Source organism: Xyrauchen texanus, chromosome 30 (genome assembly GCF_025860055.1).
Source record: "Xyrauchen texanus isolate HMW12.3.18 chromosome 30, RBS_HiC_50CHRs, whole genome shotgun sequence".
In the NCBI taxonomy this organism is placed as follows: Eukaryota; Metazoa; Chordata; class Actinopteri; order Cypriniformes; family Catostomidae; genus Xyrauchen; species Xyrauchen texanus.
Genome location: NC_068305.1, coordinates 5,500,006 through 5,518,809, shown reverse-complemented (window position 1 = coordinate 5,518,809; position 18,804 = coordinate 5,500,006). Strand labels below are relative to the sequence as shown.

Sequence of the window (18,804 nt, the reverse complement as noted above, 5' to 3'; positions counted from 1 at the left end):
CACCACCCCTGGAAAATCATCCTCCATTCTTATCGTGGCTGCTAATGGTTCCAGGGCAAGACAGAACCATAATGGGGAAAGAGGGCAACCCTGCCAGGTGCCCCCATCCAGAGTAAAATAATCAAAATTAGTCCATTTGTTTGTACCAATTCTGTAGTATAAGATCTAAAAAATTCAGTGGCAAAGTCGTCAGGCCTCGGAGCCTTGCCTGTAGGCAGGGCCTTAATTACCTCGTCAAGGTTATCTCAGAATCAAGATAATGTTTTTTTAATTAGTCGTCAGTTTAGGAAGTTCTAATGGTTCCACAAAGTTTCTAATGTCTTCATCAAGAACAGGGGTTCTCAACCTTTTGCAAGCTGGGCCCCCCAAAGCTGGTTCATTGCAGTTGGGGCCCCAGTGCCCCCCGCCCCGCCCCGTGCTTTATTGTTATTATTATTATAATTGGCAGTAGCACCAGACTTCTAATGTGAGCTTGCAGGCATTATTATTATTATTATTATTATGAGTAGTAGTAGGCCTATCATCATTACTAGGCTATTGCTATATAATTATATGAGTTACATGCTTTATTGTTGTTATTATTATTATAATTATTATCATCATCATCATCATCAGTAGGCCTATTATCATTACTAGGCTATTGCTATATAATTATATGAGGTTACATACTTTATTGTTGTTGTTATTATTATTATTATTATTATTATTATTATTATTATTATTATCATCATCATCATCAGTAGGCCTATTATCATTACTAGGCTATTGCTATAATTGGGAATTGGCACCAGACCTCTGATATTAATTTATGCTTTATTATTGTTATTATTACTAGGCCTAATAGTAGGCATCATCTGCATTTTTTACAGAAGCTTGCTGGTAGGTGATGTTAATGTGAGACCTGATCCTGCTTTGCCTTGCAAAGATCCTCAATTCTTGGCTCAATGTTTGATAAACATAGCCTCAAATCATCCTCGATTTGTGCACGATTGCGGTATTTCGTTTTGAGTGCAGTCATTTTTGAGAATCCTGCCTCACACAAATATGTCGATGCGAAAGGAAGGAGAATCTTCAAGGCGACGTCAGAGTTCAGGGTATTCCTGCATCAATGCTGCCCAGAATGACGAAAGAGGGCAGGAGCTAAAGAGTTCCTTCAGTCTACTGTCACTCTTCAGCTCAATAAGCTGTTCCTGCATATCAACTGATAGCTTGTTTGCTGTGCACACAAACGGATCTCGAACCCACGCAAAAGAGCGATAATCCTCTTTAAAGAACATCGCAAATTGTTTTCTCATTGCTGACAGGTGCTCAGACACTGATTGAAATAGGGAGGAGAAATCGTGTGACGTGCCTGCATCAGTGATAAAGTCTGCAAGGCTGGGGAACATGGCGCAGTTCCCTCGACTGATGCGGCCATGCCAGAGGTCTAGTTTTTGTGTGAAGGCGTGCACTTTGTCTGCAATTAGCAAAATATGAGTTTCACGGCCTTGCAAAGACAGGTTGAAATCAAACAAATGAGCGCCGTTTTCTAAAGTCTATGAGCGCAGCACACACAAATAAACTAAATTGACATACTGCAGTTAAATTTCAAAATGTGGTGTTTTTATATTTATAACATTTGAATACAGTTCAGCAACATACATCACACGACCTGACGACCAAGAGAGCTGACAATTGACCATCACTTAATTTACCATCCCCTCACGATTGAAAATGTGACACCGATTTCATATGACAGTTCAACAAACAAGTTAATAATATTAAGTCACTTACATTTTAGACGAAATAATGACTGTTTTGGTCTATTTTAGCAGTGAAAATAGATCCGATGAATCCAAACAAAGATCACAGCATAGCCATAGCGCATCTCACAGCAATACTCAATCGTGTTTTGAATAATTCAGTGTTGTGAACGAATCGGTTGAGTCAAAGATTCAATGACCCATTCACAAACACTGTCTCATTCTTGATGAATCGGCCGTTTGAACGAATCGTTTGAATGAACGACTCAATGACTCGCTTAATGAAACCGATTGCTTATCACCTGCATTTGCGCTCACTATCGACAAACCAATCAAATTTGTTCAAAACTTTTTTTTTTTAATCAGTCCAAACGCATTTTAATTTTTATTCAGGAGTTATGTATATACAAAACTATAACTTTTTATGACAGTAGTTTAGTGATAAAAAAAATGTGCCCCCCAAAAAAAAAGTCCAGTTTTTTTCCCTTCCACTGATCAAGAAGACATGGAACTATAGAAATCAAAGTTTTCTTTGTTCATAATTCAAATAATTCTTTAAAAGCATTATTAATATCAATGGCCGAGGTAAAAATTTCACCATCAGCAGATTTCACTGATGGAATGGCAGAAAAAGACTCTCTCTGCTTTATATATTTAGTCAAATGTTTTCCTGCTTCGTCCCCCGACTGTCTTGCCCTGAATAACCAAAACTCCACTTTCCGTGACAAAATAGTATTATACCTATATTTCAATCAGGTCGATTCTCTGAGGCCATCAGACAACATACGGCGCTTCAGCTCTGCCTCTGCACTTTTATTATTTCCTTCCAACTCCACAAGTTCTCGTGCTTTGGATTTTTTGATGAATGAGGTATAATGTACGATCCAACCCCTAAGACCTTCCTTATGTGCCTCCCAAGCACCTACAGTCACGGCACCATGGACGCAGCCCCCTCGCCTCCACGTCCTTGACTGTAGACTCCCGGCGGGCTGGTTCTGATGAGTCTAGAGGATGCCTCCATAGGACCTCCTCCTCAGTCACTTTCCCACCCCAGCCGGGTACATGGAACAAGGTAAGTGCTTTTGAGTTTTTTTCCTCTGCACAAAGGTTTCGGGATGCAACTTTGCTCCCCGACATATTACCTGCTTCCCCCGCTGCGAAGCCCAACCGGGTACGTCATACATGATTGTCCCCTTAGTTCCCCCCCGCTCAGAGCTTGGACGTGTCACTTACGCTGGCGGGTCGGGACCATCCGACTCGGCGACGCGATTTAGTTCGCCAGGCACTCACCCCACTGGGGTGCGATAGAGCAGTTCCTCCAGCCGAGATGAAACCAGGGTTCTACGGCCCTCACTTCATTGTACCCAAAACAGGCGGTGCATGGCAGCCAATCTTGGAACTGCGAGTTCTGAACTGAGCCTCACACAGATTTCCGCTCAAAGGTGCTCACGCAGAAACATTCTAACGTGTGATGCAGAGCTTTAGATGTTCTGAGCAGCTCTTTGTCTGCTTTGGTGGACAGCGGAAAGGGAATGCTGTCTCCAAACAGACGCTTTCCCACTGGGTCTTTGATGCCATCGCTTTGGCCTATCACACCCAGGCTGCACCCGCCCCCTTGCTGGTTCGAGCACACTCAACGAGAAGTGTGGCATCCTCATGCGCACTGGCCAATGGCACCTCCCTAGCAGACATTTGCAGAGCAGTGGGCTGGGCAACACCCAATACCTTTACAAGGTTTTACAATCTCAGGGTTGAGTCGTGTCATCCAGTGTTCTCTCAGGTCCGAACACGTAGAACTCGGGAATGCGGAACGTCTGGCCGGGTGTTCCGCTTGCACATAGCACTTTTCCCCTCCACTGTGGTGATCACCTGCACTCTTTTCACACAGGAGAGTCCACTAAACTCACGCTCCCTGGATGTTCTTCCTCCCTAGCCCTCTAGTCTGCGAATTCAGCAGAGGAGTTCCACAACCAGACCCACTATGGGTACTAAAATTACTCTGTACTGGAATAGGTGCTCCACAGAATGGGCCTTTGTGGTAAGGTCCCCCTACTGGCGGGCCCGCGTCTCCCTTGGGCAGTCTCCGCTGCCCCCGGTCGCCGTGTTTGTAGCAACTCCTCCCTCGCAGCAGGTAGGATCTACCACAGCGGCATTTCCACATGTGGCCTGAAAACCCACGTGACGTGTTTCGCCACACTTTACCACCCCCAGCCTGGGCAGGTGGTGGTCTCCGCGGGGTATTCCCCCCCTGAAAGAATATGAGTTGGAAAATAACGCCTTCCCCGATGAGTGTGATAGAAATGGATGAGTGTGATTAAAATGGCCCAAGCCACTTTAACTCTATGCGAGAAACATAGAGAGAGAAAAGGTGTGGCTGGCACGGCCTGCTCCCACAGAAAAAAGAAAAGAGTGGGCATTAACCCGGTGTACGACAGTGCAAGTCAATTGACTCAGAGGCCACATAAAAGTATATACCATGACTTAGTCAGTCAACTTTATAAAAGACATCCTTTGTGTGAGCATGTAGATATTTTGCGGTCATTCATAGTGTCTATTCTCAAAATGGTCGGGAACTTCAGTGTAAAAGTGATCTTCCATCAATGCAAAAGTTATTTTAAGGAAAAGTGTTATTTACAAAACAAACTCCAGCCGCTAGGCTGAGCCAACAGAAAAAGAAACAACAATTACGCCCAGCTTTCTCAGAAAGCCAGAGTAAGTACAGTGAGTTGACCCCCTCATATGAGAAACACCCAGTTTACTAACCCATTGATTCAATAAAAGCCAGCGCCTGTTGCGGACATGTAAATAATTTGCTGCCGTCCTTGGTGTTTATTCTCAGTCTGGCCTTAAACATCAGTGCAAAAGCGATCTTACATTGATGCAAGAGTTTCTTGCATTCCTTGAACCAATCGAGTTTCTCTCTTGTTGAGTTCGCAAAGTCTGGGAACAAGAAAATATTGTGATTCTTCCAAGAAAGCCATCCTTTGCTTCTCGCCTGGTGCAACACAAGATCTTTATCAGATGATCTCAGAAATTTGACCAGGATTGTTCTGTGAGGATTGGTCTGTCTCCTTCTGCAGATCTCCGAGCCGGGACTCCGTGAGCCCACTCCATTTTTAACTTATGTTGAGCAGACTCAGGAAGAGCTCGTCCAGAAATTTCAAAATATCTCTGCTTTCTTCATGCTCAGGAATTCCAATAATCCACAAATGATTCCTTCGGCTTCGATTTACAAAATCTTCCAATTTTTCCCAAAATTTTAGTGGATAATTCCCTTTCCCAAGACTCCAGATAATCGATTAGTTTATCAGCGTATGCCACTCTTGTGACTAACTCAGTGAATTTGTTTTCAATTGCCATAATCGATCAACGTATTACAGCGAGATCCTCCAAGTCAGCAACTACCTTTGTCAGCATAACCGACATGTTGGACAGTTGACGCTGGATTTCTTCTCCCGCCACGCCGCCCAAAACGAGTCCCCGGTCCATAGGCATGTCTGGGCTTTCATCTTGAACACGTAAGTGTCTTTTAAAGTCTCAAGAGCCCGATGATTTTGAATTCGTTGCATTGATACCCTCAAACAGCAAATGTGAAACTGGGTGTATCGAATTTCACCAGATTATATCATGAAAATATTTAAAATTAGCAAAGTGCGCAGAGCTATCTCTCACACATCTGCCCTTCGGATGGCATTACGTGGGACCACTCAAAAGATTTTTAAGATCATGAGAAAAATTTCAGTCAAGTGACCCCAAACTTTTGGAATGGCAGTGTATAAAAATATATATATATATATATATATATATATATATATATATATATATATATATATATATACACACACATACACATTCACACACACACACACAGTGAGGGAAAAAATTATTTGATCCCCTTCTGATTTTGTACGTTTGCCCACTGACAAAGAAATTATCAGTCTATAACTTAAATGGTAGATTAATTTGAACAGTGAGAGACAGAATAACAACAAACAAATCCATAAAAATGCATGTCAAAAATTTTATAGATTGAATTGCATTTTAATGAGGGAAATAAGTATTTGACCCCTCTCCAAAACATGACTTAGTACTTGGTGGCAAAACCCTTGTTGGCAATCAGAGGTCAGACGTTTCTTGTAGTTGGCACAGCCAGAGCCCAGACTTGAACCCAATTGAACATCTCTGGAGAGATCTGAAAATGGCTGTGCCACATCCTGATGGAGCTTGAGAGGTCCTGCAAAGAAGAATGGGAGAAACTGCCCAAAAATAAGTGTGCCAAACTTGTAGCATCATACACAAAAATACTTGAGGCTGTAATTTGTGCCAAAGGTGCTTCAACAAAGTACTGAACAAAGGCTGTGAGTACTTCTGTACATGTGATTTTGTTTTTGTTTTTTTATTTTTAATAAATTTGCAAAGCTTTCAAACAAACTTCATTCACGTTGTCATTATGGGGTATTGTTTGTAGAATTTTGAGGAAAATAATGAATTTAATCCATTTTGGAATAAGGCTGTAACATAACAAAATGTGGAAAAAGCGAAGCGCTGTGAATACTTTCCGGACGCACTGTATTGTAACACCCCCTTTTCTTTTTAGGTGTTCAACCAAATTCGACTGGTACTGAAAGATAAAACCACTTCACGAATTTTTTTTTCTCTATTTTATTCCACACGTGTATATATATAATTGCCCCAACAAAAAACAATACACATAAACAATCAGTCTTTGTCTCAGTGTGAATGTGACAATATAATGAATGAAACTTATCTTCAATGTCCAGTCTTTAGATGAGTTTCACAGATGATGTTTGATGAGATGAGTATAAGTCCACAAGGCTATTTGAGAGCGACGCAATGATATAATCCAGTATGAGTGTGAAGTGAAGATAGCCAATGGCGTTTGTTGCCTCGCTACAGCGTGGTAACACCCAGATCCCTACTTCTCGCTTCCCAGAGAAGTGTAGTGGATCATCCCAACAAAGGCTCATATAATGAACATAGGTGAAATAGCACAACAAGAGTTGATATGGTCCAATAGTGAACTGATATATATATATATATATATATATATATATATATATATATATATATATATATATATATATATATATATATATAAATAAAATGAAAAGTCCTCTATCTGAGCGTAAACTCTACGAGTTCTCAAACAGGAATTCAAATGAGTAAGCAGGTAGCACCATGCGGTTTCCCTCGACCAAACATAACTGTCTTGTTCGTGGGTTATCAGGCTTATATCTGGGTAGCCACTGTGCACTAGTGCCCTCAAGCAGCTCCACGTGGTATTACACATGACCCAGCTACCTCTTTTTAGGCAATAGCCAGAAAAAATACAACAATAAACCCAGGTAACGTTTAGACCGTTACAGTATATATCATTTTTAAATATTCAAAGATAACTATGTATAATTATATATTGATATAAATATGTATAATAATTATATATTGAATTATTGTTATAGGATGGGCTAAGCAAATATTTGTATATGCGATTAATTGCGATTAATTAATCGGGATACCATGTAATTAATTCAATATAATTCTATATATATATAATTTTTGTTTCGTTTTTGTACAAAAGATGTGCTTAAATTACTGTCATGTTAATGTGACATTTTAAATATAATTAACAATACTGTAAAATTATTATCTGGAACAGATGTATACAAAGTTTAATTTCACCTCAGGCAGCACATCTCTTTCGCTTCTATGTCTCACGCATGCAGGAAAATGTTCTCTTGCAAGACGAACAAAGTAGCATAGAAATCAATTTGGTGGTGGTGAGTGAAGTGTATTTCCGAAACGTTAGCTTGCAAGTCGCTGTGGATGTCTTCACATTTGAGTCTTCTTTAAATCTGTGCGTGCATGAACATTATTTCCCACCGAGCGGGCTTTTCAAGTGCAGGATAATCAATAATTGAGTCATATCCCATCTTTCTCTGGACATGTTAATTTTGCAGATCAAAAATTAATGCTCTATGTAGCCTAAAAAATGACTATTTTAGGCAAGGTAGGTGTGCCAATTACTTATTTTTTGCCCAAACAATTTTTACACTGCTGATCAAGAAGGCTATTTTCAACAAAGTGCCGACTGATTAACATGTTAAACTCTTATTCTGTGTGCATGCCATGTTAAGAACATTACATTAGGTTTATTGTACACTTCTCACAGGCCTATTTTTTCTATCATTGTTATTTATTTTTCTTCACATCGTAATTGTTATTGGTTAATGTTCTTAACCGAACAGCTGTCATATTAGATCATAGGCTAAAGGGGATCGCACGGATGCATCCCCAAATTTTCTGAGAAAGTACACACCGCCGCCGCTCGGCATCTGTCGGCCTCACCCAGCTACAAATAAAAATTTCTGCCATGCCACGGAGCGGGACTTGCATAGTTTTCCATTCAATTCGATGCAAATCATTATCAAAGTACATAGATTATTTACTCTAGCCATCACTGGATGATGTATTGTGAGTATGTATCTTTCAAATAGCCTATACATTATATTTTCAGTTACAAATATTTATTTTTGTGGTTTTATAGCTTGAATGAAACCCATTCAAGGCTACATACAGAGAAATGATGACTATTCTGAAATTTTAGACTGCCAACTTCACCGCATCTACACGTCCTGTTCTAGCCATGATGTGGCGCTTCTCGCCTGGTGTGCGACCACCTTAATGCACTTCACTTTTCAGCAAATTTTCTCTCGTAGATTTGGCTTACCTGTTAATTATTTTCAACAATGTCCTGACTGTTTTAAAATGTCAAGTAATTTTTCCTTGGTGAATTCCTTTAGAAAATTATATTAGGATTGCTCTAATGGTCCTGCACTATTCAATCAATTGTTTTCAATGAATATGCCTGTATTCGCTAACATTGATTCAGTGAATGTCTGTCATGTTCTATATGTAAAGTTCAATGATAATAACACAAGGCAAACATGTCACAGATAAATGCAAATATGAGGAACACTGGGAGAACATACCAAATAAGTATTTCCATGTAGTCTAAAAGTATTCTGAGTATTATTGTTTTTTTGGTGTGTGTGTAATTTAATGTCACTGATAACATAAAAAAAAAAAAAAAATTATTTACTATAGTAAATAGTATTTACTATTCAGCCATGACTCTTTTTTCATTCAGTCTTTTCAAGTATTCTGCCCAAACCTGGTCACATGACATTTAATGCCAATACATTTAACACCAGTTTACACCTCTCATTGGTCCTCTGTGAAAGGCCCCAAACAATGTAACCTCACTCACTCACCTGAAGGCGTGTGTCAATGCCCATGTTCTTCAGGAAGGATTGTTGTGTGATTGGTCCCAGGCAGGTCACATGACCTTCTGTCATCTTCCTCAAGTAACTGAAGTCCACGTCTGCTGTGAGATCTGCTGTGCCAGGAGCTTCCAAAACATTGTGGAGCTGATGCCCTTTAAAGCCCTGGAGTAGAAAAGAGACTTTAACTACAATTCTACAGCCACACATCAATAAGACTAAATGACACAAGCGCTTTTGGTCTGTATTTCACGTGGATGTTGGTGATGATGGAATTTATGTCCTGCATACGGTGTGCGGAGCGACCAGCAAAGCTAACATCCGAAGCCTACTCAGGCCTTTAGACATTTGAGTTGTTAACTTTGGTGTGGGGGTGGCAGATCTCTGACCAGCTGAGGGGGTGGTGGTTGGTTGATTTTCGTTCATCCATTTTAAACTCTCAGATCAGTGACTAAATGGAAGCATAGCTTCTCATGAATAATATGGAGAAATGCTCAGAATTGAATGACGTAGAGGCGTACTCTCCTTCCAATCTCAAGAGTTTACACATATAGCTAAAATGTTATGACGTTGCTTTAAGTTTTGTTTTTAAAAACACCCATGGATGTGAGAGATGGTGAGATCAATCAGACCACAGGCATTAACCTGACCAGAGCCAACATGTTTTTTGGCCGCATGACTTGCTCAAAAACAGAAGAAAACTTAGTCATGTCTACTCTCTTTTTGGTATCCTTTACATCGTGTGAAAGTGAAAGGGATTTAGGCCTACATGGTTTACTAGCATTATGTTGTCTTGACACCAAGTTGGAATACTAGGTAACTTTACACAAACAAAAGTGGTTTTATTGCACTAGAGTCATGCTAACAAACTATGTTTCTGTCAAGACACACAGTGCGCAGGACCCAGATGCAGATGATCATAAACAAGATTTATTGAGGCATATGGCACTTTTCCACTGCACGTTACGGTTCAACTCGCCTTAAATCTACTCTACTCGCATTACGTTTCCGATCTTTGCATTTCCACTGCAGTTTAGTGCCATCACAACGTAGGTGGAATTTTAGGCTGGTCGTCATAGTTGCGCTACCTCTACTGCCGTGACATTATATTAAACACGACACAAACTGATCAAAACAATAACACGACTGCTAGCTGTTAGCTAATAGCTCATTGTGCCGCATAAAGCAATTGTTGCATGGTGATTTTACACATGTGTAACAGTTAAATTGGCCTGGTTGTTTTAGAAGCAAGCTTTCTAGTAGCTGGTCAACTAAATAAAGTGAAGCTTTCAAGCAGACTATAGAGTTAACGTACCATCCTCCATCATGGCTGAGTCCAGGGCACTCTCCCTTCCCTACAATGTTGCTAGGTCCGGTGGTAGCCATGTGTGGCCAACAGCGGAGACACTTCATGAAATACATTTTCGTTTCACTTGTTGCTAACGAGTGGAATGTCTGCACCTTGTTTATTGTCATTTCTTTTTTCACAATTCTAAAGTCACACGAACAAACGATACTGTTATCGCTGTTGCTAACTTTAAAACTAGCGGGTTGATGTCACGTGTCAGAAATCCAGTGATAGTAGTGACTGGTAGTGATGATTCTCCCTGACTAATCAGTGATCTGCAGGATTTTGACATCACATTTTGTATCGGCTCGGCTCGCTTGGAACCTCGACCGAGGTGGTACTAAAAAAAGTATCAGGTACCAGGTACTATCCACAGTGAACCCCCCCAAAAAGCGAGCAGAGTCGTGTTGAGTCGAGCCATGCAGTGGAATAGCCCCTTTAATTAATGCCCCGCAGGGCAAGAGTGAGGATCAGGCAGACAGTACACGCGCATGTGTAGCAGAGGGGTCGCTGATGAACTCGCAATGACGATTCGCCCAGGGACAAGGCTCTGCCCAAGCAGGAGGCAGAAGATGAGCGTGACCACTGCTGGCCGCTCAAAAAAAAAAAAAAAATTAATTACAGGAGTAATTGATTAGCAGAGAGAGTATATATCGCTCTATAGTCAGTGTAAATAAATCTGGAGAGTGGGTGATCGCTCCTACACTGGACACTAAACAGGAATGTTCAGAGATAAACCAGCAAGAAACTGGCAGAGAAAGAGGGAATATATGTACACAAACAAACAGAGATGGGTTTACATGAGAAAGTATTGCAGGCCTACTACTGGCATCATCAAGATATCTTTAAGTCAATGAGTGATTATTTCAGTGCAATAATTTATGTTGAGTCATAAGAGCCTTTATTGTAAAAGACTGTGTTCTTAAAAGATTTTTAACGATAAAGTGCAGGAACGCTTTTTTGAGTTTCTTACTATCTCGGAATCAACCTCAATTGCCAGTGTGCTTTTGGAGAGACTGAACGGTCTTTTTGCCTACGACGAGAAAGTCAAACTTATTGCGCAAGCTTACGATGGAGCCAGTGTGATGAGGGGAGAGAAGGCTGGTGTGCAGCAAAATGTGCGTGAGCATTTCAAGAATGCCCATTATGTGCATTGCTATGCGCATCAGCTGAATTTGATCATGCAGCAAGTTACTTCTCGCATCAAAAAAGTTAATATTTTCTTTTCCGATCTGAGCGGGATAGCAACATTTTTTTTCCCGGTCACCCAAACAGACCAGCATTCTTGACCAGACTGTTGCACGAAGACTGCACAGAACTTCATCCACACGGTGGAACTTCAACAGCAGAGTCGTGAACACTGTCTATGAGAATCGAGACGACCTCATACAATGTTTTGAAGCTATCAGGTCGGGTTCATTGGGTTCATTTGACCAGCCCACCGTGAGAGAGGCATCTGGCTACGTGAGGATGCTACATGATGATTTCATTTTTTTCCTGTGGCTTTTTCACAAAATCATGCCCCACGTCGATACTCTGTACCAGAAGCTCCAGAAGAAGGACATCAAACGTGCCCTCGACAGCTTCACAAGCAGTGTGCAGGCCATAAGGTAAGATTAAACAATATAATTCGATCGTTCTCAAAGCAGAGATTTGTCATTTGAAAGTGTATGCATGAAAGGAGACTGAATTTGTGTTAAAAATTACATTATTCTCATTATATATGGTCAGTGGTTTAATCTAGCTCACTTTATATACTGTATACTGTGCTGAACATCCAGGCTAGGTGAGACACAAAGGCTAACTTAAACACTAAAGACTTCATGCATCCCTGCCCATTTTAAGTGGAAATGAAATCTTTGTCCTATACGTAGATAAATTGCATATACCTGTGCATCACATAGACTACAGTACTGTACATTGTTCTGTTTGCCTTCAGGGACTACTCTCAACAGCAGCTGCATGTAGCAAGTCCCAGAATGGCTTTGAGAGAAGAAGAGAAGCAGAGGCTATCTGAAGAGGTCTGCAACACCATCCTGGATCACACCAAAGCAAGGTTCTCTTTCACTGGCCACCTTGTGAGTGCTACCTTACTGCTAGCAGATATGTTTGAAAGGTACTGCCATTCAATTACATTTACATTTATGCATTTAGCAGACGCTTTTACCCAAAGCGACTTACAGAGCCCTTATTACAGGGACAATCCCCCCGGAGCAACCTGGAGTTAAGTGCCTTGCTCAAGGACACAATGGTGGTGGCTGTGGGGATCGAACCAGTGACCTTCTGATTACCAGATTACCAGTTATGTGCTTTAGACCACTACACCACAACCACTCATTTCCTGATGAGGCTCTGAATGCCACTGTGATCGCATACCCCATGCTGAACAAGGCAAAGCTTAAGACAGAACTCTCTCTGATCTACGAGAATGCTGAATTCAAAGGCTGCTGTGGTGCACTGGCACTGTACCAGGTTCTCATGAGCTACAACATCCAGGAGACATTCTCTGAGACTGTGACTCTGTTGAACATCCTCATAACTACTCCCATGACAGCAGCTGAAGCTGAGAGATGTTTCTCAACTTTGACACGAGTTAAGACATTCCGGCGAAATTCAATGGGCCAGGAACGTCTGAATGCACTGGCCATGCTTTCCATGGAGAGGGAACTAGTCCGCAACATGCCTGATTTCAATGAGAAAGTCATTGACCGCTTTGCTGCATTGAAAGAGAGAAGAGCACAGTTTCAGTACAAATAATGTAGCCTTTCTCCCTGTCTGTCTCTTTAACACACACACACACCAAATCAGTTCACAGTTGATGTTGTTTTAAATAGTTATTTATATATTGTTTTATATAGTATATTCAAAAAAAGTTTTAAAAAAATCTGTTCATGTTAATTTTTACAAATCTATACAATTGGCCAGAATATGGTTGTTCATATTTACAAAGCCATACAAATAGCTGTGTTTACCTTTCTAGAATATATTATTCATTTTCACAAATCTATACAAGAGAGCAGAATATGGAAGTCTATACAAATTGCTTATTACCAATAACTTGCATCAATGTTTTCAGTAGCCTCTATCGAAAGCCCCTGCTCGCTTGTTGTGAATTATGCTCTGGTGCACATACTTCCAATTCAACAATGGGGCATTTTTGAAGTAGGTATTTAATGTGTATATCAGAATTCTTTAGTTAAACTTGGCAGCACCTCATCATTCTGGTTTGGTCTTCAATGTGTAAAGCCAAGATGCACATACCACACCAGGTCAAGCCTCTCTTGTTCATTCACTTATTTTGGACAACGTTACTTTGCTTTTATTAAGTAGCACTTTGGTGATATCCTACATTCCAGAAAATGTAGTTCTAAAGATCCACTTCTCTCAACAATTTGTCTACTTGTATTTTCAGCTGATATTTCATTTATGGAAATGCAGATTGTTTATGCAGTGTTGAGGAATGTGAAAGAACACCCATGATCATTTGTACTGTGATAACTTATTTTGCTTTTGTAAGCCAATACTTTTGAGATCAGTCAATAAATGCTTCTGGTATTGACATATATGCTGCCCCTGTCTTTATGTTGTTGCTGGACATATCTTGTTAAAAATGTGTCCTGTTTAGCTATTTTACTTCACACAATATTGGATTAATGTAAGTAATGAATAAGTGGAATAATTAATTGTGGAGCCATGTCATTTTTGCTTATGAAGGCTCCTGGATGCTAATTTCTTATATCGCTTTCCACCTGTAACTTATGTAGCTAGAGGGGAAATCGGTACCCATTGAATGGGTCACCTTAATCATTATCAGAAAAATTGCCCCCCCTGAGAATTTTTTCAGGAGCCATCACTGATCTAGAGTTCCATGTAAAATTGGAGTCAGATTAATATCGGAATGTATTTGTTAAGTGTAAACTAACAATAATTACTTTAATTTAGCATTGTTTGAAAAATGCATGCTCTGGAAATTGAAATACTCCTCCTAGGGATTTCATGTTACAGGTACCAAATGCGGGCGACATCATGCCAAGACATTGACAATGCTAAATTACGAAATGATTTTTGATAAATCGAACAGTGTTGACATAGCCACGTGATAAAAAGGGTAAAAAAAAAATGAGAAAAAAGGAAGTGTCTCATATCTTCTGCGTGCATAGTGTGATTTACATCAGAATTGAGTCAAATGATTTTGCTGGGCGTATCTAGAAGGGATCCCTCTTTTGTCAACCTCTCGCATATGCACTGTCTATACATAGTCTAAGTAATTGTAAATAGTTCCATCAGTTAACTATGTCTATCAAAAGAATGACAGATAAAGTTAAAGATCCATTTAAGAAGGCTAGCAAAATAACAATATCATGCTCAAGAACAGCTTTTAATTTTAAACATTGTAAGCGTTACTTATACAGTATTAAGATGATAGCAAGATATGCGCCACAATAATGTACTTGTGGGATCGAGAATGGGTGGCGAGTGCTCCTCGTTGCTGCGAGTTCATGAGTTTGCACTCTTTTCCAGTTGAATCCCATTGAAAAATCCAAATAAATGTGTCCTTACCAAACCATATACATCCACTGAGGTGCTGATGCAATCTTTATTAATTAAAATATATAGTATCATATGGATGGATTAGAACCTTTAACCTCATTTTCACTGACCAACTAGTCAGACTCCTTATACCAGAGCTGATTGATGTAATTCTCCACTGACTTACAATATCTCATGACCGACAATAGTACACATACAGATGAAGTTATAAAATGTAAGATAAATATTTATTTTAGAGCTTGAATTGATCAAGAAGGACTTTTTATCAAAGCAGACCATTTAAATTAATCTTTTTACTAGCGCTCATCGCTGCTGTGCGACTTCAAACGCTGTTTCATGAGCATGCCAATGTTATTTTGATAGCCATCTAAAACTGATCTTTAACTTTATATGTCATTTTTTTGATAAACACAGTTACACATACTTAGACTATACAAAGCATGTTCGAGAAGTTGAGGAAAGAGGGATCCCTTCTAGCAATTGCATTTTCAACTAATCTCCACATTATTTGCGATAGCTTGCCATTTTTTATAATTCCCACAAATTTTCAGTAAAAAAAACATAAATCTGAGGGAATCCCATTGCTTTCATTCATGTTTGACAGTGGCAAAACAAATGCTTGAAAAGCCTGAAGCAGTCGCAACATATACAAACACACAGCAGCTATTGTTTGATCTCCATAGAAACAGTGAAGCGTCTCCTCCACGTTGTGCGTTCACAATCAAAACCCTTCTAAACTTTCACGGACCGCAGACAGCATAAATACAACACAGCTAGCATTCAATCTTCACCCTGCATGCTGAGAATGAGACACAAAAACCCACATTTATACAAATAATCCCTAACGTTTACTTAAAATCGCCATTTGTTGTGAAATAAAATGGGATTAGAATTTGAAGTGCTATTAACACTTCGGAAATATATTTGTATGCTGAAAGTGTTCATAAATGTTTTTACTGATATACATTTTTTTATTATATACAGTAGATATACAATATTCAGTATATGACAATATGACAAAAATAGCAATTTTCATATATGTATCATGTTTTTTAAACACTTGTGGAATTTAAATGTGTACATAAATGCTCAAATATATGATCTCTAATTGTACTTGTTCGTATATAGCCATATACCAGATTTAAATATCACACAATGTAATAAATGGCAACAGGCCTAATTAATGAATCCTCAATTGTGTTTTTAATTTACAGATTTATTGTATGTCTATTCTAAGCTTCGATAAGTTTTATTGCATTCACTGAGGCAGAACATTTTAATACAAAAATAATTAAGGGTCTTTCAATATCTAAAGCTTTCACCTATACTAGCGGCCAAAAGTTTGGAATAAAGTACAGATTTTGCTCTAATGGAAAGAAATTGTACTTTTATTCCCCAAAGTGGCATTCAACTGATCACAATGTATAGTCAATAGGTACAGTGTGTGTGTGTGTGTGTGTGTGTACATGTGTATATATATATATATATATATATATATATATATATATATATATATATATATATATATATATATATATATGAGAGCACATTTATGAAAAATAGTAGCCTAAACACATTTAGAAAATTAAACTCCAACTGCCACAGTTGTAATAAAAACAAGGTGTACTATATTCCACCTAATAGATTATTTAATATGAAACTATAACATTTTTGTCAAAATACCAGTTACTGTTACTACTGTAAAATAAAAAATTTTGATGAGTAATCAATGATGTGTAATAGCATCAGAATGATCCGGATTGGAAAATCCCATGTTTTGCTATCCAGGATCAGGTAATCTATCTTACTTTTGTGTCGTTTTTTTAAAGCAACATTGCATTGGATCACTCTGATCCAGATACAAACTTTTCAGGATTTAGCGCTCTAAATGGGACTAAATATCACTATCACTAATAGCACCTATGTAAAGAAAAACAGTTAGAATAGCCAGCATGGTGTTTATTTATTTTTTAAGAGAAAGAAAACGGCACAATAAAACAATAAAAATATCCTCTTCCATTTTCAATTTCTTTTAAACAGTCAGACCCCTCATCTGACCCACAACAAATAAATAAAACAAACAAATATTCATTATTTATTATGTGGATATTTTTAGCACATGTTTTAAATCATAAAAAGTCTAAATGTCCCTATCTGTGATAGCATAGTGGCTGTGATAGCATTCTCTCCGTATGAGGGACTGACTGGACGTGCAATAAGGGATTTTATTGTTAAAAACCACTTTTGATCTCTGATGAATGATTGTAATTAATATACGGTGACAAATGACAGTTAAAATAACATATTTTTCTTTGCTATTGACATCTGTTTGGGGGATTATTTATAGGAACAAAATATTTAATTATTTTTCACTTTACTGAAAGGCTTAATTGGTAACCCAGTGTGTACTTTACTTGTATACTTTATCAAAATAAATGTAAGAGCAAAATAAAAAATCTAAATTTTTGTATAAATTACATGATACTGTATTTTTTACATTTTATTACATTTTTGTTGTTGAAATCCACCCTTCTGTGATCAGTATAATCCTGATTTTTTGGATCAAAAGTATGCCAATCTTACTAAAAAGTTGAGCAGCACAAACAGACGATTTGATCCAGTTCAAAACCCAGATTGGATTGGATCTAATCCGATTTTAGAATCCTTTTTTTCTTTTGAAAAACCCATTTTCAAGATTTGATCCAATCCGCCATAATCCGATCAGATTACTTTTGAACAACTGGCCCCTGGCGGCTGGGTATTCTTGAGGAAACTCCAGGGGGTATGTGAGAGAGTATAGAGGTTGTGTACGAAAATATTTTCATTATGAGCTGATTTTTAAAAACATCCATCCATCCATCCATCCATCCTCAACCGCTCATCCGAAGTCGGGTCGCGGGGGCAGCTGCTCCAGCAGGGGACCAACCCCCACATGGAATGAACTCGACTTCGTGCCGAGGACCCGGACACAGCTCTCGCTTTGGACGTACAGGGATTGGATTGCCCTAAGAAGGGACCCCCCCACCCCGTACTCCCGCAGCACCTCCTACAGTCTCTCCCGGGGGACCCGGTCATACGACTTCTCCAGATCCACAAAACACATGTAGACCGGATGGGCATACTCCCAGGCCCCCTCCAGGATCCTTGCGAGAGTAAAGATCTGGTCCATCGTTCCATGGCCAGGACGAAAACCGCATTGTTCCTCTTCAATCCGAGGTTCGACAATCGGCCGAACCCTCCTCTCCAGCACCTTGGAGTAAACTTTACCAGGAAGGCTGAGAAGTGTGATACCCCTGTAGTTGGCACACACTCTCTGATCCCCCTTTTTGAAGAGGGGAACCACCACTGCCACTCCTTAGGCACTGTCCCAGATTTCCACGCAATGTTGAAGAGGCATGTCATCCATGACACTCCCTCCACATCCAAAGCTTTCAGCATTTCTGGTCGGATCTCATCAATCCCCGGGGCTTTGCCACTGCGGAGTTGTTTGACTATCTCAGTGACCTCCCCCAGGGAAATAGAATCTGATCCCCCATCAGCCTCCTATGCCTCTACCATAGAGGGCGTGTTGGAATTTAGGAGTTCTTCAAAGTGTTCCTTCCACCGAAGACAGCATCAGCATCCCATCTTTGTTGTATACAGCTTGGATGGTTCCCCGTTTCCCCCTCCTAAGGTGGCGGACGGTTTTCCAGAAGCACTTTGGTGCGGACCGAAAGTCCTTCTCCATGGCTTCTCCGAACTTTTCCCACACCCACTGCTTTGCCTCCCTCACGGCCGAGGCCGCAGCCCTTCGGGCCTGTCGGTACCTTGCAATTGCCTCCGGAGACCTCCGGGACAACAAATCCCGGAAGGCCTCTTTCTT

General features: G+C 39.7%; 1 protein-coding gene across 1 annotated transcript in view; it reads right to left on the bottom strand.

Annotated features, from left to right (window-relative positions):
* Nucleotides 1-18,804, bottom strand: part of ndufaf7 (NADH:ubiquinone oxidoreductase complex assembly factor 7) — a 100,220-nt gene that overhangs the window by 21,810 nt on the left and 59,606 nt on the right. Inside the window, exon 9 of the mRNA XM_052098625.1 lies at nucleotides 9,035-9,208. Coding sequence (XP_051954585.1) covers nucleotides 9,035-9,208 — 174 coding nt within the window. The remainder of the gene's footprint in view (nucleotides 1-9,034; nucleotides 9,209-18,804) is intronic.